Genomic DNA, 22,173 nt, shown 5'->3' with positions numbered 1-22,173 from the left:
AACTTCATTGTTGTTTTAATGTTTAATAATTACTAAGGTAGTATTTTAATTATACAGTAATTCATGTATTACAATTAATAATCTGGTTTTATTTTTTAAGCTTTATTGTGCTAATATTTAATGATTACTAAGCAATTATTTTAAGGTATATAACTGGTTTATCATGCTAAATAATTATGAAATATATTATGTAGTAATTATATTATTATCATTATATAATATTATAATATATAAAGTATATTATTATTAGTAGTGGTATTAATAATAATCTGCTTTATTTTTTCAAGCTTTATTATTGCTTTAGTGTTTAATAATTACTAAGAAATTATCTTTAGTAATTTAATAGTAATGATGACGACAATCTTTGCTTTTATTTGTTTTACATCTTTATTAATGTTTTTAATGTTTAATAAGCACTAAGATATTACTTGTAGTTATATAACATATAACCATTTCTGCTTTTATTTGTTTTCTAGCTGCATTGTTTTTAATGTTATATAATTATTAAATATTTTTATTTTAAATTATATAATACCAGTTATTATTATCTGGTTTTATTATCTGGTTTCACAGCTTTATTCATGATTTATAATTACCGAGATATTTTTTGTAGTTATAAAGTAACAAATATAGTGTTGGTGTTGTTTACGGAGTATTCTTGCACTTCCACTTAATCAATATACAATTAAGGTCTTCTCTTGCGCCCTCTTGCGGTTTCCTACAGTAACACATGCCGGCTGATAATTTCCGGTAGTATGGCGACTGCATCCCTAAATGCACCCTCTCCCTGTCCTTAATTTCTCCAAGGAGGTAAGCAATTATTATTATTTTTGTTAGCACTGTTACTATTCACCTTAACTTAAGAACAGAATTAATTTCCTCTTTTGTGTGTATATGTGTTTTTGCGCCGGTAAAAGCAGCTGATATAACTGATGATGGGACAGCTGGAAAAGTCTCTGACCTGGCAACGTGTCAAGTCTTTGTGGTTGTCGCGTTTCCCACCTCAGCTTGCACTTTTATTATTATTTTTGGTATGTGTTATTTTGGTATCGTGGTGTGTCGGTGTCTTTGGGTAGGTATCATGCTCTGTTGTTTGCTTTGCTACCGTTAATAAAAGAAGAAGAAGAAGAAAAACTTGTGCAGACTTGTGCAGATTTCACTACCATGTATGGACAGCAAGACATAACGCCCAGTATGGTACATTTACTCTTCTGTAGGACATGTGCTCCATGAATCGAATGGGATTGGAATACAGTGCGCCTTTGTTAATCTATTTGATCTGCCCTGTCTAGACAGGTCGCATTAGACACTGCATTTAGAAGAGACGAATATAATAGATAACTTCCCCTGGTAGTCATACAGTTATGTTTTACTTCTGTAAATCATCAAAAAGGGCATCTCTTTCTATTAATTACAGACGTTTGTCAGAATCTTTCTGTCATTGTGTTAATGACACATTTACACAATGTGGGCGTCCCCCCCCCACTTGGTTTTAATTATATAATCTGTAATTACGTTGTCATAATTACAAGGCAACACAGCAAAATGATTAATTTCCCCTTACAAAAATCACAATAGCTTCTAACTACATAAAGATAAAATCCTATTATTTTATTTACATTTTTACTAATATCTACTAATAGTTGGTCTTAATTTATTAATGTTGACAAATGACTTTAATTCATCATGGAGTCTCAAACTTAAAATCACAAATCCTATGTTTATGTTGTGATTGTGATTATTTGCTCAACCATTATATAATAGAAAATGAGTCTTTAAAAATAGTAATTAAATGTCTGTGTGGGTATGGCCTGTCCCACATCAGAGGTCTTGATCCGTCCCTGTAACTGTATCCAAAAAAGTAAAATGTCATCGTTTTGACATAATGTATGGAATTAATATTGAATTAATGTTTTATAAGTTATACAAGATTCAGCAAATGTTTAGTCCATAAATTTAAGTTGAAATAACTTAAACATCCAAGTGGATTGTACTTAAAATGTAAGATAGCAACTTATTTATTTATTTTATTTTTTTTAAATCCAAGGGCACTACATTGTCAATCTTAAACATTCAAAATTGTTGCTCAAGGTTTTTGTACAAAAAATATATTTTCATTTATAGAATAAAAAAAACAAACAGTAATAGTTTAATTTATAGGTTCTATTTTATTTATTAATTAAAATTAATTTATGTGATGTTTGACTAAACTTATTGCTAGAAAGTGACAAATTACATTACTTAAATGTTGTTAAAAAAAGTTTGTCAAAAATGGGAAATTATAAATTTTTAAATCTTTCTTTTACAGCATGAAAATTCTGTGTAAAGAATAAGTGCTTATTTTCTCTATGCATTAGACAAATAATCAGTTGTGTGATCTGATCAATAAACATATTTTGTCTGACTCCATTCAAATAATCTGTGGTAATGCTATAATATAATAAATAAAAATAAAATATAATATATAATAAAAAATTCTTATCAACCCATATCAGAGAATATGTATGACCACATAATTTCTGTAGAATGTACACTTGTTTTTCTATTAATTTCCCTCAATCCTGGCCTTAAAACAATTGAAGGAAAAAGGTCACTAATATTTCCTGTGGTAGGAGTTTCACATTGGAGGAAGATCTGTTCATTTGCAGGTTCCCACACTGTTGTTACTTCCGGAGCTCTTTGTTGTTTGTCCTCCCCTGTAAACGATTAGTCTCTCTCTCTCTCTCTCTCTCTCTCTCTCTCTCTCTCTCTCTCTCTCTCTCTCTCTCTCTCTCTCTCTCTCTCTCTCTCTCTCTCTCTCTCTCTCTCTCTCTCTCTCTCTCTCTCTCTCTCTCTCTCTCTCTCTCTCTCTCTCTTTCTCTCTCTCTCTCTCTCTCTCTCTCTCTCTCTGATAAATGATTGTAGGTGCTGAGAGCCAGTGTGGTTCCTTCCATGTGGCTTGAGGGACTATGCTGCTGCTGGTAGCTCTGTGCCTGGCCTGCACTTATAAAACCATCTCCGCCACAGACAGTGGCCAGAACAGCAGCCGCACACCACAGCTGGACTACAGCAGCCTGGCGCTGCCTCAGCAGCATATTCCATTCTTTCTGCACAATAACAAACCGTTGGCCAAACTCTGCAAGGAGGACGCACTTTGCCCTTTTAAAGTAAGCTATTTCCTCTCGTTTGTTATGGAATGTTTGCTGAAGTTGGGTTAGAAGTGAGTGGGATATTTTTCTAAAGACATTGTCATACATCAGTTATAATGGTGGACTATTACAGGCTGTTCTTTAGAGTAGAGCTTGTAACATTATCACTAGTGTTATGGTTATAGTGTTATGCTATGTCTCTGTTGGCTGTGACAGGATGCTCTGTTGCTCAAGAAGTCCTGCTGGGGGTATGAAAAGAGCTGCTCCGCTGAGCACAGATTCAGCTATCCTGTGTGCACCAGTGTTGACTCAGGATGGTATGCCTTTCTACGCTGACCTACATTTTTCTTTAACACTTTTATGTTTTCCTGCTATTCATAACCATAGAATTACCCATGTACACTACATTGCCAAAAGTATTGGGACACCCCTACTAGGGTTGCAACGGTTTATCACGATATTGACATATCGATTGACATATCGTATGTCGATACTGACATACGATTATCATACCGTGAGCAAAAATAAAAACAGATCTCACTCTACTCTATATGTACAACTGAGAAAATGTAATTTCTTTCATTTCTTTGCACTCTTTGCACATGAAATTCTTTACATGATACTTCAGAAATTATTCTAATATGTTGATTTGCTGCTCAAGAAACATTTCTTATCAATGTTGAAAACTGTTTTTTTCTTCAGGATTAATTGATCAATAGAAAGTTCAAAAGGACAGCATTAATTTGAAATAGAAATCTTTTGTAAAATTATAATTGTTAAAAGTTATAAAAGGATAAAAAGTCATTAATAATTAATATGCATGATTAAACTTAAGCGAATGTGTATGAATTTAACTTTATTGTGAAGTGTTACTCAATTATTATTACTAACATTTGAACATTTGATTTCTTTCTTTAGGGCGAGCTCTATTCAGGCTGCCCAGGAACTGTTCTGGAAGCAGGCAGATTTTGGCTATGTGAGGGAGCGTCTCAGTGAGATGAAGACATTGTGCAAGCCATCGAGTCCTGTGAGTTTCCCTCCTCTACCTCACTTTCCTCTGTGCTCTGTTTTTACCAAGCCATCAACTTAGTTGCTTAATCTTTACCGCAGTAAAGTTCTTGCCTCACCTCCAGAGCTTTGAGCATGATCACTGAGCTTAAGACATAAGGGCTGTTTTTAAATGTTACTGCTTCAACATGTCCAAACAATACTGGGATCAAACTTGCAAATAAGTTTGACTTTTTTTTAAAGGGTGATTCCTCTTTGAAGTGCTCCAGTCATATGCGGTTCTGCAGGGCCACAAACTTGTACCTGGACCTGAGGAGTCCCCGCAGAGGTCATGAGAGGTCAGTGACCTTGTTGGAGGTCAAGGAAAATGCACAACTCTGTGAAATTGTTTTCTCTCTGGCAGTGAGAATGTCCTGTCTAAATGAGTTCTCTTTCTCCATCTAACTTCCTCTCTATCACTGCAGGTATAAAGAGGATTTCCTGGAACAGGGTGAGATCGGTGGTCACTGCAGTCTTAACAGTAAAGCACTAGCTGCAGAAGGGTCACACAAGAGTCCTCTTCAGTCTTGGTAAAGAACTTATCTCCAAATAAAAAACTTAATTGACATTTGTTACATTAATATATTTCTTTACCTGTGTGGCAAAACATTAAGATTGATCAACTACAGTTCAACAGATTGTGGGTCATTCAAATTTGCAGTTACACTTTATTTTAAGTTGTGTTTGTTACATTGTAATTATATATTTAAGTACTGAGTAATATTAATTAACTACTTGTACTTACTATTGGGTTAGAGTAGGATTATAGATTGGTTGAGGGTTAGTTGCATGTAATTATACATAATTTACTGTTACTACTAAGGTAAGTACATGTAACATGTAACAAGTACACTGTAGAATAAAGTGTTATTAAATTATATATTTATAAATTATATATTTCTATTCCAAATAAACTTATTTATAAAATAATCTTTAAAAAATGCATCACAGTTTCCACAAAAATTCTAAGCAGCACAACTGTTTTCAACATTGATAATAATAATAATAATAATAATAATAATAATAATAATAATAATAATAATGTTTCTTGAGCACCTAATTAGCATATTAGAATGATTTCTGAAGGATCATGTGACACTGAATACTGGAGTAATGATGCTGAAAATGCAGCTTTGCCATCACAGGAATAAATTACATTTTAAAATAAATTAAAATAGAAAACAGTTATTTTACATTTTGACCAAATAAAGGTCTTTCAAAAATCTGATCCCAAACTGTTCAACATTAAAATATATCCGCTAATGTCTCTTGACATTCACCCCAAAAAAACATCCACAAAAGGAGATATTTAAAAAAAATGTATGCTGCTGTATACATGTATACATGTATACTCTTCTGACCAACATAATCCCTCTATATTTTTCCATGAAAGTCGTGGAAACTCAATCATAGATTTTTTTTTTCTTTTGCTATTAGAGCAAATTGAAATACAAAAATAATATTTGCTGTCATCTCTCGTTCCCCGCTATAGAAGTTTACCCAACTATGACGACTTACGCTTCTGTGAACCCCGAAATTGTGAAAAGGATTCATACTTAAGTTTTAAGATATAAAAACAGCCTTTTTTCTTCTCTCAGGTTTGCGGAATTGGAGACATACTCAGAGCTAGACTTCCACCCCCTAGAAGATGGTCATTGTGATGTTATAATTGACAGACCAACCGTCTTTATGAAGATGGATGCAGGTAATCTTTTTGTGCAAATAAGGGAGCTTTTTTTTGTCTTCACAAATAATACGTTTTTTTAAAAACTTGCATGCTTCGCTTGTCTTTTGCAGGAGTGAACATGTACCATCATTTCTGCGACTTTGTTAACCTTTACATCTCCCAGCACCTCAACAATTCCTTCAGCCGTGACATAAACATTGTCATGTGGGATACAGTAAGTGTTCATCTCTCTTAAACACACAAACATCGTTTGCTTCTAATGTCTTCCAGTAAATCATCAACCGTGAGGGCTTAGAGAGCGTTTCTTACAAACACTAACAGAGGGTTTGTTGTTTAAACCAACTGCCAGTTTCAGGAGATGTGCGGTTCCTAAAACAGAAGGATAAAAAGGAAACGGTGTGCTGAAAATAAAGTGTCTTACGAGAAAACCTTATCCTGCCTATTGTTCAGACGCTGGTATTTCAAGGGTGAGGTAGAGGGAAAATTAAGGGGGGTGGAGAAAGAGGGAGACTTTTTTTGAATGAAACAGTTTGATCGACAATACAAAATAAACTCCACCTTGTAATATTATTATATATTTATGTACTTGAGAGTTAAGTTTGTAGCTTTGTCTAAGGCTACGTTCACATAGTTTAGGGGATTGACAAAGATATTAGAATAGGCAGTATCCATGGTATCTGCGGAGATTTCCTGTCAGGATTTAGACCGTATCATAGTACTGAGACTGCTCCCTATAGATTTACAAATAATTTGCTCTTATCATCAGATCGTGGTTGTATCTCTTTATTAGTGTTACTCGAACTTAGCGCTGCATTTGATAATATTGACCACAACATTCTTTTGAATAGACTCAAAAATGATGTTGGCACTAGTGGAATTATATTGGCATGGTTCAAATCATACTTCTCTGACATCATTTTGTATTAGTAAACGAAGAGTTGTCATATCTATCACAAATTCGGTATGGGAGTACCTCAAGGCTCAGTACTAGGACCGTTGCTTTTTACCCTGTACATATTACCCTTACAGCCGTTTCACACCGCAAGCGTGAGCAGTGCATATTTTTCCCAGTGCCCATGTTAATCAATGAGTGCATTCACACTGGGAGCAGGAGCGTCGCGTGAGCAGCAGTGAAGCGGGGGTTTCGGTGGTGAGCCTATTTTGTTGCGCTGCTGACGCTCAATTAAAGTGAAAGCACACTTTTGATTGACAAAATAAATATGATTCCACAAAAAAAGTGCTCAAAATGCACACACAAAGTGTGTACACGTGATTTTAGTTTTGGAGCACTTCATGCTTCCTGCTGCTGACCAACGTTATGGAGATGCAGATTTAATTTTCCAACAGGACTTGGCACCTGCACACAGTCTCAAAGCAACCAGTACCTGGTTAAAGGACCATGGTATCCCTGTTCTTAATTGGCCAGCAAACTCACCTGACCTCAACCCCATTGAAGGTTTATGGGGTATTGTGAAGAGGAAGATATGATATGCCAGACCAAACAATGCAGAAAAGCCGAAGGCCACTATCAAAGCAACCTGAGCTCTCATAACACCTGAGCAGTGCCACAGACTGATCGACTCCATGCCACGCCGCACTGCTGCAGTAATTCAGGCAAAAGGAGCCTCAACTAAGTAATGAGTGCTGTATATGCTCATACTTTTCATGTTCATACTTTACAGTTGGCCAAGATTTCTAAAAATCCTTTCTTTGTATTGGTCTAAGTAATATTCTAATTTTCTGAGACACTGAATTTGGGATTTTCCTTGGTTGTCAGTTATAATCATCAAAAATAAAATAAATAAACATTTAAAATATATCAGTCTGTACAAGTTGTATATTATATTTATTCATTACACACAGACCGATATATTTTAAATGTTTATTCATTTTATTTTTGATGATTATAACTGACAACCAAGGAAAATACAAGTTTCACTTTTTGAATGGAATTAGTAAAATCAGCTTTTTTTGATGATATTGTAATTATATGACCAGCACCTGTATATCAGTTTTAAAATGCTTCAGTTTGTAAAAATAAATAAATAAAGTCATTAAATATCTAATTGCTAAGTATGTTTAAGGGAACATGCTGTGAACTCTTTCATAGTTATCTAAACATCTCTGAAACCCAAACCACACATACCCATTTAAACTGAGGTGTTACTGATGTGTTTTGAGTTCGCATGCCACACCCACGGCCACCACAAGTGTAGCGTGCGAACTCAAAACACAATTCTGTAAATGTCTGTTTTGTTATCGTGCTGTCTGTGCCCATCATCCGTCATTTCCTCCACTTAATCAAGCCACTCTTCTTTCAAACATGAGGTGCTTTATTCCACTGCTTTGCGTTTCACGTTGCTTTGGGCTATTTGGACTTGGACCGCAAACATGACGCTGCCGCTCACACGCGACATCATGAAACCTGTACAGCATTACCCGGTTTTAACTCTCTAGCGGTTCAACAAAGCACTGCAATGAATTTACAATCAAATGGATTTCTCCCCTCATTTCGCGTCTGCATCTGCCGTCTGCGCGACATTTGATTCTTTCTGCGCGGCCGTAGCATCACAAGCTTTCAGGGAATGAGGGAAGTGTAGAGGGAACATTGGTTAAAAGGTTAGGGTCAGTAGGCTAATATATATGTTTAAAATAAATAAATAAATGCTTTATTTAGCAAGGACACGTTAAATTGATTAAAAGACAGTAACGCCATTAAAAAAATCCAAAGAGAGCAGCAAATCAGCATATCAGAACGATTTCTAGGATCACATGACAAGGGAGACTGGAGTAATGAGTGATGAAAATGTAGTTTTGCCATCACAGGAATAAATTACATATTTTGCAACTGTGTTATTGAAACAAATAAATGCAGCCTTGGTGAGAATAAGAATGCATCATGCTTAGCGTTTCGTTGTAGAGAGCAATGCATAAACCATTCTGACAGAATTTTAGACTAATCTGTAAAATGTCTTCTTCTTCTTCTTCTTCTTCTTCTTCTTCTTCTTCTTCTTCTTCTTCTTCTTCTTCCTTCTTTCTTCTTCTTCATGTAGTGTTTGCTACAGTTGACAAGCTGCTTTAAGGCATGAATCAATTCTTTTCACAGGAAAAAAAACATTTGAATATGTAATTTTGATTATCAAAGATGAGTTTTAAGAGATGACATTATTGACTGCAGAGGGACTTTTAAAAAAAAGCATTTCATTGAATTGTTTTGTCTGTCAGAGTGTGTATGGATATGGAGACCTGTTCAGTGAAACGTGGCAGGCTTTCACAGATTACGACATCATTCACCTGAAAAACTTTGACTCCAAAAGGGTAAAGACTTTTACTCCCCATCACTTTTTCACACTTTTATCAGCATCTGAGCGTTTTGATGCTATTTAAAAGTATGTTTTTCACAGGTGTGTTTTAGAGATGCATTTTTCTCTCTCCTACCAAGAATGCGATATGGCCTTTTCTACAACACCCCTCTTGTACGTATCCTTGTCTTTGCATGCCTATGTTGCTCTCACGTGTTTCTCTCCCCCCACCCCCATTTGGCTTTGCTTCATCTCATCATGTTCATCTGCAGTCTTCTGTCTATTTTAATGCATCTCTGTGTGACATCTGTGGATGCTGTGCGTGTGATATAGAATATTTGCCTTGTGTGAGACTGAACTCATCTGGTGCTGTTGCTCAAATCATCCTCATATTAATGATTGTGTGCTTTTGTCTTCTGTGTGCAAATGACGTGTAGAGAAAATTTAACTGACAGGTGTGTGTAATTTGATAGATCTCTGACTGCCACAGTGAGGGGCTGTTCAAGGCGTTTTCCCAGCATGTCCTTTATCGACTCAGTATCACACAAGAGGGACCGAAGGTAAATATGCTTGAACTCTTTCTCACACACATACATACAAAAACTGATCGTTTTTATTCCTGTATTCTTATAATAGAGACACAGTCATTCTCTCTGAATAATATACTAATTTATCTGTGTTTGATCAGGAAAAAAAGTGGTTTCACAAAGAGATTGTTGTGATGTTATGAGCATCATACTTTCAAAATCAGCACAGGAATATATTATACAGTAATATATAACAATATATGCACTATATAAAAATATGCTAATTTTGAAAGTGTGATGCTCACAACATCATGAAAACATCTCTTTGTGAAATCACTCTTTCTTGTTTTCCTGATATTATCAAACACATATATTTTATATATTTGTAATTCTTATAATTTAAAATATATAATAATAATAATTATTTATAAATTAAAAGTATATTAATTGATTTAAAATGTTATATTTTATTTCTTATTCATTTAAATAAATATTTTAATTTTATATTATTTATTTTATTTTAAATATTAAATTGATTTGAATTCTTATACTTATAATAATAATAATAAATAATAATTTGTTACATTTATATAGCGCTTTTCTAGGCACTCAAAGTGCTTTACATACTTGTAAATAAATAATTGTTAAATTATAATTGTAAATTATATTATTTGTTATTGAAATTTAAATAGTAGATTCATTTGATTTCTTATCAATTTAAACAAGCAATTTTTAAATTATATTTGATTTAATTTGATTTTGATTTAAAAATAAAAAATGAAGAAAAATCACATGTACATAGCCTGACAAGCCAGACCCACATCAAGATGTTTGGTCTGGAAACTCACCATAGACAGGGCGCAATCCGAGGGGCGGGATAAACGGTTGTCTTTTAAACTCCCTCTGCACACGATAGGATAGCGCTACAACCAACCAGAGCAACGAAGGTGAAACAGAGCTCGCTGACTGATTAAACATTCGCCGTATCCGGTCGGCTAAACTCCGAACACATCTTCCCTTTTTAAGAATGACTTCAGTGCCGTTCTTTGTTCTTTTCTCAGAGAAAAGCTTAACTCCAAGTCTTCCAGGATTCCGGTCAAAGCTGATTCGAAAGACCGCCGCCGTTCGCCAGTTTCTGTGTTTACTAGAAGCACGCAAACGCAACTCGGCCGTCGTCATTATGGCCCCGCCCACCGACTTTATACACGATGTGATTGGGCCGTCCAGATTCTGAGGAATACAGCTCAGACGTGTATTGAGAGTTCCTAGAAACACATTTGCGGGCAAATTAAATTTGCTGCCGCTAGGGTGCGTCTAGATTTCTAGGCTAACATGTACATACAGTTGCAAGGAAAAATAAGTGAACTGCTTGTAGAATCTGTGAAATGTGAATAAAATATATTTTTTTAATAACATATAGTCCACAAGACAAAAAAAATAGCTGAATTTATTAAAGACCCCGCTCAAAAGTTTATGAGCCATTGATTCTCTTAATACTGTGTGTCTTAACCTGGATGATCCACAGCTGTTTTTTTTGTTTCATGATGGTTGTTTGTGAGTCCCTTGTGGACTATATGTAAAAAGTTTTTTATGTAAAATATCTTACTCAGGAAAGCATTACATAAAAAATAGAGCATTTTGTATGATCTCTTTAATTTTTCTTAAAATAATTCACATTTTCACAGTGGTTCACATACTTTTTCTTGCAACTGTAGGTGTTCACAGCCTTTGTCATGACACTCAAAATTGAGTTCAGGTCCATACTGTTTCCATTGATCATCCTTGAGAAGTTTTTACATCTTGATTGGAGTCCACCTGTGGTAAATTTAGTTGATTGGACATTATTTGAAAAGGCACACACCTGTCTATATAAGGTCCCACAATTAACAGTGCGTGTCAGAGCACAAACCAAACCATGAAGTTCAAGGAATTGTCTGTAGACCTCCAAGAAAGGATTGTATCAAGGCATGGATCTGAAGAAGGGTACAGAAAAAAATTCTGCTGCATTGAAGGTCCAAAAGTTTGGAACCACCAGGACTCTTCTTAAAGCTGACCACCCAGCCCAACTGAGCGATCAGGGTGAAGGGCCTTAGTCAGGGAGGTGACCAAGAACCCAATGGGCACTCTGACAGAGCTCTAGCATTTCTCTTGGGAGAGAGGAGAACCTTCCAAAAGAACAACCATCTTTGCAGCACCAATCAGGCCTGAATGATAGAGTGGCCAAATGGCACATGGCCGCTTGCCTGTAGTTTGCCAAAAGGACTCAGACCTTGTGAAACAAAATGATCTGGTCTGATGAAACAAAGATATTTAAGGAACTAATGGCAAGCGTCATGTCTGGAGAAAACCAGGCACCACTCATCGCCTGGCCAATACCATCCCTACAGTGAAGCATGGTGGTGGCAGCATCATGCTGTGGGGATGTTTTTCAGCGACAGGAACTGGGATCAAGGATCAAGGGAAAGATGAGTTCAAAAATGTATAGGGACATTCTTGAAGAAAACCTGCTCCAGAGTGCTCTGAACCTCAGACTGAGGCGAGGGTTCATCTTTCACACAGCCAAGATAACAAAGGAGTGGCTACAGGACAGCTCTGTGAATGTCCTTATTTTTTAATAAATTTGCAAAGATTTCAAAAAAACTTTCACATTGTCACTATGGGGTATTGTTTGTAGAATTGAGGAAAAGACAATACATATAATACATTTTGGAATAAGGCAGTAACATAATAAAATGTGGAAAAAGTAAAGCGCTGTGAATACTTTCCGGATACACTGAACTTATGGGTTTATTCATTGTCATGATTATACCATGTGCCACTAGATGGCAATGTTGTACAAGTTATTCCTTCACATGGGCTTTGTCAAGGAGGAGCCCAGTTTTTTTCTTATCACACATATTATGTACATTTACTTCCTTTTAACCACCTAAATAAAGGTTTAAATAATATTTTGAATGTTTGAATGTATTTTGAAAATGTATTATATACTGTATGTTACAAAATTCATCGCGAAATACCAACATTTTTATACAAAACATAAATGTGCTGAAAAATGTATGAAATCTGTGATGTCCTTTTGTTCTGTCAGGAGGGTCAAGTCCGTGTCACTCTGTTGGCAAGAAGCACTGAGTACCGTAGGATAATAAACCAGCAGGAGGTGAATGCTCTCTCTCTCTCTCTCTCTCTCTTTGCTCATCATTGATTTATCACTCTGCTTCCTTAACTGCCCGTTTAAACTCTTATTTGCTGAAGACCCCTGCTTGGTAAAAAGCCTCGATTTACTTGGCCTCTGTCCACATGAGTGTGAGGTCTCGTTAATCACCCTTTGAATCCCTGCTGTGTGTGTGTTCAGCTTATCAATGCCCTGAAGACTGTGCCTTTATTAGAGGTCAAGCTGGTGGATTACAAATACAAGTGAGTTATTCTGTCTTTATTGTTTTTAAATGTTGCGCTTTTATTCTGAAAGCTGATGTGTATTCTTAGAGAGATGCCGTTTCTGGAGCAGATCCACGTCACACACAACTCTGATATCTTCATTGGGATGCATGGAGCCGGACTGACCCACCTCCTCTTTCTTCCCGACTGGGCCGTCATATTTGAATTGTATGTAACTCTCTGCTTTCTAGTGATTTGTGTGGCCAACTATGCTTTACGGTAGAGCTGTCAGTTCGAGTAATATAAATACTTCTTCACTTCTCTTCACTTTTAAGTTTTAGAGGCACTTTAAAACCCTAAAGTTTGAACCCTTAAAGTTTATATAAACACTTATTGGTGACCGTCTGCAGTGTTTAAAAAATGTTTATACCAATTTTTTCCCACAAAGTATACCAAGTTATACTTTTTGAACATGATTGTATTAATTCAGTTCAATTCACATTTATTTGTATTACGGTTTTCACAATACATAATTGTTTCAAAGCAGCAGAAAAAGCATGCGTCTCCAAGTTATGGATTTCAGGAATGTACATATACAAAGCACAAGGGTTAGCTAACAATGATTTGTTAATCAGTTGTAATAATTTAATAATGGACTCAGTGAAGTAAGAATACATGTTGTTAACAATAATTAGGTTATATAGAAAATTTAGCATGGGTGCATGTTGATGCAGAGCTGCGTCATCTGAAGTCCTCGCAGGAGTTGGAGTTGTCTCTTCACAGGAAAGTCTTCATAAGAAGCTGGATCCAGACCGAAGCTGACGGACTCTCTAGTTATCTCGGGATGGGCGTAGATTTGCATATCTGCTGTTCAAAGCATTAAGCAAAGACAAACATGTGCACTGATATAACTAGAGTACAAGGTTATGAGATGCATGTGAAATGAGATATGTGAATACTTGGCTAAAGAGATGCATCTTTAATCTAGACTTAAACTGGGAGAGTGAGTCTGAAATTGAATATGGAAATTATGTTGCAAAGTTTATTTTTGTACTAATTAAGTAATAGTTTTGCAAGAAATAATTTTAAAACACTTCAGTTAAAAAATTGGGGTTGGTAAAATATGTTTTATGTTTTCGATAGAAGTGTCTTATGCTAATTAATGATGCATTTATTTGATAAAAAAATACAGTAAAACATTAATATTGTGAAATATTACAATTTAAAATAACAGTTTAATAATTTAATACATTTTAAATGTGTAATTTACTGAAATGTCAGTCTTCAGTGTCACATGATCCTTTAGAAATCATTCTAATATGCTGATTTGCTCTTCAAGAAACAATTATTATTATTGTCAGTGTTGAACATTTTTATTTTTCAGGAAACCATGATACATTTGTTCAGGATTCTTTGATAAATAGAAAGTTAAAAAAACAAAACAGGGTAACATTATAAATGTCTACTGTCACTTTTGATCAAAGTAATGTGTCCTTGCTGAATAAAAGTATAAATTTCTTTCAAAAGCTAAAATCTTACTGATCCTAAACATTTGAATAGTAGTGTACTTAAAGCAAGAACTTAAAACAAGGACCATCAATTTATTAAAATATGAAATCTATATCTTAGCCCCAGACAACCACCAATCTTGGGCATTTAGGTTGCATTCTTACTTAAAAAAGTTTATTTCTGTTTCACTACTGATAAATGAATACATCACGACTCACTTCAGAGTGCTGTTTTTCCACGGCACCTATCAGCATGTGTTAAGACGTATTCCCCAGTGTGCATCTGTGCATCTGACACACGTCATGTTATACATCTACCCAACTCCCATGTGGAAGCAGTCAAGCTTCTGTGCCATACTATGTACTTTTTAATGTGTGTTACTGAGGAGGGAAGCATCTGTGTGTGTGTGTGTGTGTGTGTGTGTGTGTGTGTGTGTGTGTGTGTGTGTGACAGTGAAATACAGCCTAATTAAACAGTTATCCATCAAACTGAGTCTGCGGAGGCTTTGTGGGCCACTTCCTGCTAAGTTTGGGACATAAAGCATCCCTCTTTCTGTATTCCACAGGTACAACTGTCAAGATGAGAGCTGCTACCGTGATCTGGCCCGGCTGAGGGGAGTCCATTACATGACTTGGCAGAAAAGGGACAAAGTGTTCCCCCAGGATAAGGTGAAGAGAGCACACACACACACACACACACACACACACACACACACACACACACACACACACACACACACACACACACACACACACACACACACACACACACACACAGCCAAACCTGTGCGCCATCGCCTGGATTAATTCCAGTTTATATAATTTAATTCCAGTATTCCTTTATACAGAACCAAAATCACATTCAGTGTGAGTTATGTTAGTACATTTAAACCAATTACATAACCTTCTATTAGAGAATTATAATATATTTCAATTTGAATTCTCTAATAGCAATATATATCCACCAGCCACTTTATTCTGTAAATCTTGCTAGTACTTAGTTGGACCCCGTTTTGCCCTCAGAACTGCTTCTTCGTGGCATAAATTCATCATGGTGCTGGTAACATTCCTCTGAGATTTTGGCCCATATTGACATGAGGGCATCCCGCAGTGGCTGCAGAAATGTCGGCTGCACATCCATGATACGAATCTCCCATTTCAGCACATCCCAAAGCTGCTCTATTGGATTGAGATCTGGGGACTGTGGAGGCCATTTGAGTTGTGAACTCACTGTCAAGTTGAAGAAACCAGTTTGAGATGATTTGAGCTTCGTGACACGGTGTGTTATCCTGCTGGAAGTGGCCATCAGAAGATGTGTACACTGTGGTCATAAAGGAATGGAATACTCATGTAGGCTGTGGGGTTTAAACATTGCTTAATTAGTACTAAACGTAACAAAATGTGCCAATAAAATATCCTTTACACCGTTACACACCTAGCACCAGCCTGAACCGGCGATACAAGGCAGATGGATCCATGCTTTCATGTCGTTTGCACCAAATTCTGACCCTACCATCTGAATGTCGCAGCACAAAATGAGACTCATCAGACCAGGCAATGTTTTTCCAATACAGTTTTGGTGAGCCCGTGCAAATTGTAGCCTCAGTTTCCTGTTCTTAACTGACAGGAGTGGCACTGGTGCGTTTTCTGCTGCTGTATATCTGCTTCAAGGTTCAAAGATGCTCTTCTGCAGACCTTGATTGTAACAAGTAATTATTTGAGTTACTGTTGCCTTTTTATTAGCTCAAACCAGTCTCTCCATTCTCCTCTGACCTCTGGCATCAACACAGCATTTTCGGGCCACAGAACTGCCGCTCGCTGGATATTTTTTCCTTTTCTGACCATTCTCTGAAAACCATAGAGATGCCACGTTCAAAGTCACTTAAATCATGTCTTCCCCATTCTGATGCTCAGTTTGAACTACAGCAGATCGTCTTGCCCATGTCTGCATGCCTAAATGCATTGAGTTGCTGATTTTCTGATTAGATATTTACATTACTGAGCAGTTGAAAAGTTGTGCCTAATAAACCGGTATGTTCTATGTGTTAATATTAGGTACACGTTAGTTAACATGAAATAACAATGAAACATAGTTCTAAAACATGTATTACTCTTAGTTTATATCAATTTCAACATACTAATACATTATTCAAATGGATGTAAGTGTAAGTTATGACTGACCTGTTAGTTATGTGATATAATATAGTCCTGATCTAATTTGAACTAACAATGAACATTTGTAACATCACACACACACACACACACACACACACACACACACACACACACACACACACACACACACACACACACACACACACACACACACACACACACACACACACACACACACACACACACACACACACACACACACACACACACATGTTGGTCTATGTGGTTTACAGGGACTCTCCATAGGCGTAATGGTTTTTATACCGTACAAACCGTATTTTCTATCCCCTTACACTGCCCTTACCCCTAAACCTACCCATCACAGGAAACATTCTGCATTTTTACTTTCTCAAAAAAGCATAATTTAGTATGTTTTAAGGCCATTTGAATTATGAGGACATTTGATATGTCCTCATAAACCACCTTTATAGTGTAATACCAGTGTAATACCCATGTAGTTATACAAATTTGTGTCCTTATAAACCACATAAACAGGCTCACACACACACACACACACACACACACACACACTTACACACACACACACACACACACACACACACACACACACACACACACACACACACACACACACACACACACACACACACACACACACATATATGAGAGAGTATTGAGAGAAGACAGGTGGGGAAAATGAACCAGTAATCAGGAAACAAGGTGGGCGGGGTTAGACAAGCGGCATGATAGCACATGGGACAAAGACACACATGAACATGTGCTCACACCAAACTTGACATGAACATGCAGTTAATGAAAACTCATAAGATACATGTTCACACAAAACATGACAACAGGAAAGCATACAGCCAGGGAAGAACATCAGCTACATGCTACACAACACATTACATAAGGAGCATGAATATCCGAATCCCAAAACAAAACCAAAACCCAACTAGACTGAAGGCTGAGATCCAAACACCATGCCCCACACAGAACACTCACAAGGAAAGAAGGGTATATATATATATATATATATATATATATATATATATATATATATATATATATATATATATATATATATATATATATATACATATATATATATATATATATATATATATATATATATATATATATATATATATATATATATATATATATATATATATATATATATACTGTAACATGTATTGATCATTGTTTGTTAGTATAAAAAAATGTGTGTAAATTTCATTATAATTGACTAATATTTTGTTCTGTCTCAGGGTCATCACCCTACTCTTGGGGAACATCCTAAGTTTACCAGCTACACTTTTGACGTAGAGGAGTTCATGCGGTTAGTCCTTCTAGCAGCCGAGCATGTGACCCGGCACCCGGAGTGGCGCACAAAACAAGCCCGAGATGAACTGTAGCCTGTAAAACATGGTGGTCTTCTGCAAGAAAATAGATCAACAAAACTCACAACAAACTCCTACGAACTCTCTGCACTGTTCTACTCATATAGCCATGCAAATGAAATGCAAATGGCTAATATGTGAATGCACATTTTACTTTCAGGAAAAAGCATCTGCACGGATCCTCTAGCTGTTACATTCTGCACATGGAGGTGCTGAGTATCACACTTCATTATAAGATGTATATGTTTGACGTATTTTGTGTGGTTTGTACCTCCCCTCAGGTATATGGGCTTTTATTAGAGACTTCACTTTTAAACAGTTTACAGGTTATAAGACATCTTTAGAAAGCACTCCCCCCCCCAAAAAAAAATCAGGTGATCAGGCTTTGGGTATTGAACTAATGTTGAGTCCACCCACATATTTTGGTAGCATTATTTATAACAGTCAAAAAAACTTTTTAAAGCATTTGTTTGGTTTTTAAACCATTAAGGCCAGGGAGATGACCTCAGCTTCATATTTATTACAGTGTCAGTATACTTTTTTATGTGTAGCCAGATAAAAATCATTTTCAAATGCAAAACTCTGTTAAGGGATTTATTACCCCAGTCGTGTTGCACACATTAATATTTGTTAAGTATTGCTTCATTTTTTAAATATTTTTCTATCAGTATTAAGATCCTCAGACCATTAAAAAAGAATCTGAACAGTTGCAACAGTTAATGAAGAGTCTCTGAATTTTAAGTTCTGCGTTTGAGTTGAAGATGATATTTAAATTGTGTTTTTGAAAACATCTGTATTTGTGTGCATTTAGAAAATGAAATGAAGATATTTAAAACAATCCTTGTGTACGAGATTTCATCATTCTCACATATATTGAGAAATAATGACACCTACATCAAACATTATTTTATGGGTATCACTAAATTTAGCCTTTATCATAAATAAGTCATTATAGAATGGTATTCAGTGACTTTGCACTCAACTTATTTCTGCAGTTCTCTCGGTTTCACAATATGACTCAATATGACAGCAAAAGTGCACTGGTTTGAGTTGTGCTGTCACTGCCATTAATCTCTATGACCTCAAAGCTCAAATCGGGTACTTGAGGTCACGGGGAAAGCCTATGAAAATTGCCAAGAATTTTTTTTTTTATTATTATTATAGTTTGAAGCATTTCAATAAGGGGAATTTTCTTTGTATTTTTAATAAATTTCTAGCTTTTCATCTTATATGTATTAGCACCCAGAGACATGACAACAAATATAATAGAAATCATTTTATTTACAGAACACCCATATTTTTATTTAAATGTGATTAAATAAAGTAATTTGCAAAACTATTTTAATTTCACAAAAATGTGAGTGTAATATTTTATCCATTTTGTTAAGATGAATTTAAATCAGTTAGGGGTGTAACAATACCTTAATATTATTGTGATACAGTAGCTACACCAAGTCTTATGAAAAAAAGGCTTACAAAAATGTACTTTTGATTAAAATGCTAAATATGGTGAAATTAATAGTCTTGGACTTGGTGCTGGTAACCCAATGCACGACACCAGAATAAAAATATTCATGATTTTGAAGAACTATTTTAGACGGATATGCTTGCGCTTTGTCGCTGACTAGATACATTTCAAATCATGTTGGCCACCAGACATTTGGCATCAGGACCCACAAATATTCCCCCATTGCATTATTATACATTATTCATATTCAACATTATATAATAGTGTAATGTAGTACTAACTCTGTAACCTTGATTTTTTTCCCCTTGCATAGTAATTTTCATTTTGGGTAAACTATTCACAATGCATATTGTCACTACACATGTTGCATTTTTGTATTGCGATACATTGTGACATTACTAATATATGATGGAGATTAAGACATGACAATGTTTTATTTATTTATTTATTTATTTATTTTTTACCGAATAACAGAACCTTGAAACGCTCTTGCACTTGTATATTGTGGCCGCTCGATGGCGGTATAACACCATTAATGATTCAGCCTAATTTCTTTCGAGTGTGTGCACCAGACGCTGATGTCCCGTCTCATTCTCACACGCTGCCTGCATTCATCAACTGTAAGATGACTAACTCTCTAAAGTTTGTGAAACCCATTCATGGCGTTATATATAATTTTAAGACAATAGTTTGAATATTTAAATACTTCCCCTCACTGAGTTTCCCCACAGTATTTTACCTCGTACGCACTTGTCAGAGGCAAATGATAAAGTAGCTAACGTTGCTATTATTGTCTCTCGGTTGTTATAGAGAGGCTAAATGAGTATGTGGTCGAACACAGACAGTTTATTACAAACGGCGGGCTGCACTTGCTCTGTAATTACTGCTAGTAACAGGAGAGTTATGGTCGCGCGCGTGAAGGATTATGCTCCGTCTCACTGCTTTCTAATGATGAACCCCTCTACACAGCTAATAACGCCAGCCTTTTTCCTTCATGTCTTATTCAGTGAATTCTTTCTCCGCGCGCGGGTGGCCTTATTTTGTCGTGTTTAAAGTAATGGGATGTCACTGGCGGAATTGTTTGGGAGTGAGCAATTATTACCGCCCTCCTTCCCCTCACTTCTGCTGAAGAAATGTGCTCCCCAAATCCTGCTGTATCCTCACTACACACTGCATCATGTAAATAAGCGCCGCTGCTGTTACCTCAAGAGGAAACATTACTATAAGGTTCGTTCCTCGAAATGTATGTCTTTTGTGTTTCGGAAAGGTAATTTATGAAGTAAATTTCTACATTTAAATTGTTATTTTATTATTATACGAATGAATTGCATGGGGTCATCACAGGCTACATTTGAATGTTTTTAAATGTATTTATAGCTGTGCCTTTAAGAAGTAACAGGGTTGACCGCTTTAATTAATTTAGTCAGTAGCTTGTTTTGCTCAAGGTCATGACACTAAGGTATCATATATCTATTTATATATCTATTTTGATTATACAAGTGATATGATTAGTGAGTCATGGCAAACTGAGTTTTTACATTACTTTTACTCATCAAAATAATGTAAGCATTTGTTACACTTTATACAAGATCATGTCAGTTTAATTATGCAGTAAGTTGGTTATACTTAAAATTTTAAGGCAGCAATTTAGGTTTTTAAGTTAAAATAAGTAACAATTTTTTTAACATGTACACAAACTTGGATGGTGGACAACCCTCACAATATAGCTAGGGACAAAAAGGGAAACACTTTGAAGAATTTATTTAATTATTTTATTACGGTGTACTTATTATGCTATCATTGAACCCCCCCCCCATAACATATACATTTAACTGATTTGATTCAATTAAAAAATATAAGTCAACATCCCTTAATTCAAGTATGCATTGATTTATACAACAAATACATTTTAAAAAATAAAATATGTCCAATAAAATCTAAAATTATACAGAGACAAATTAAATATATATATATATATATATATATATATATATATATATATATATATATATATATATATATATATATATATACTAGCTTTTATTTTGTATTTTAATATTTAATATTTTTATTCACACAAATTGCTATGTTATAAAATGTAATAAATAAATACGAATGAAGTAAAACATTAAAATAAAGTTAATGTTATTTTGTTGATGCATTTAGTGACACATTAAAGTTGGTGTTAACTTTTTATTGTCACTGTTTGCTTGCATTGAAGACCTTTAATGACCCAAAAATGCAGTGCATTAATGAACAAATATTTATTGCCACAACCTGTCTGGCTGTTTGTGGGCCCAACATTCCTGTCTGGCCCTGCTGTCTTTTGGCTCTATATGACACACACTCTCTTTTATCCTTCTTCCCTCTGTGTCAATATTTCAGGAAATGAATTTTCGCTCTGACTTTTGACAGAGTGCTACGCAATGATCCTTCGGCACCGTTCAGTTATGATTCTCCCATTCTTGCCTGCTTTGCAACCTAGATTAGATTTGTTTGTTATCATCCATCACCCATTTCCATTGTCTTCATGCATAATATCCATTATCCTGCGTGTATCAACGGGGCTTAATCTGATTCATCTCACGAAGA

General features: G+C 35.5%; 1 protein-coding gene across 3 annotated transcripts; it reads left to right on the top strand.

Annotated features, from left to right (window-relative positions):
* Positions 1-733: 733 nt before the first annotated feature.
* eogt (EGF domain-specific O-linked N-acetylglucosamine (GlcNAc) transferase) lies at positions 734-18,951 on the top strand. 3 transcript variants are annotated; one of them, XM_067430916.1, is made up of 17 exons: positions 772-810; positions 921-1,031; positions 2,905-3,146; positions 3,345-3,445; positions 4,047-4,155; positions 4,380-4,474; positions 4,601-4,705; positions 5,774-5,880; positions 5,973-6,076; positions 9,088-9,180; positions 9,267-9,338; positions 9,638-9,724; positions 12,780-12,848; positions 13,044-13,105; positions 13,175-13,294; positions 15,141-15,243; positions 17,982-18,951. In XM_067430916.1, the coding sequence occupies exons 3-17, from the start codon at positions 2,949-2,951 to the stop codon at positions 18,126-18,128; spliced, it is 1,572 nt and encodes a 523-aa protein (XP_067287017.1). In that variant the 5' UTR covers positions 772-810; positions 921-1,031; positions 2,905-2,948; the 3' UTR covers positions 18,129-18,951. The 3 variants fall into 3 exon arrangements, with proteins under 3 accessions (XP_067287016.1, XP_067287018.1, XP_067287017.1); XM_067430915.1 differs by lacking the exon at positions 921-1,031 and having other exon boundaries at positions 734-810; XM_067430917.1 differs by lacking the exons at positions 921-1,031; positions 9,267-9,338 and having other exon boundaries at positions 734-810.
* The last annotated feature ends 3,222 nt before the right edge of the window (positions 18,952-22,173 follow it).

The sequence above is a fragment of the Pseudorasbora parva genome, chromosome 22 (genome assembly GCF_024679245.1).
Source record: "Pseudorasbora parva isolate DD20220531a chromosome 22, ASM2467924v1, whole genome shotgun sequence".
In the NCBI taxonomy this organism is placed as follows: Eukaryota; Metazoa; Chordata; class Actinopteri; order Cypriniformes; family Gobionidae; genus Pseudorasbora; species Pseudorasbora parva.
Note: the sequence above shows the minus strand (reverse complement) of the source record. Positions and strands in the feature narration are given on the sequence as shown.

Bases quoted from the DNA above. Each gene is read 5' to 3' on its own strand.
- eogt (XM_067430915.1), top strand. From the start codon at position 2,949: ATGCTGCTGCTGGTAGCTCTGTGCCTGGCCTGCACTTATAAAACCATC. The intron at 5,881-5,972 runs GTAATCTTTTTG...TGTCTTTTGCAG, and splicing joins CTTTATGAAGATGGATGCAG to GAGTGAACATGTACCATCAT. The intron at 9,725-12,779 runs GTAAATATGCTT...TTGTTCTGTCAG, and splicing joins TCACACAAGAGGGACCGAAG to GAGGGTCAAGTCCGTGTCAC.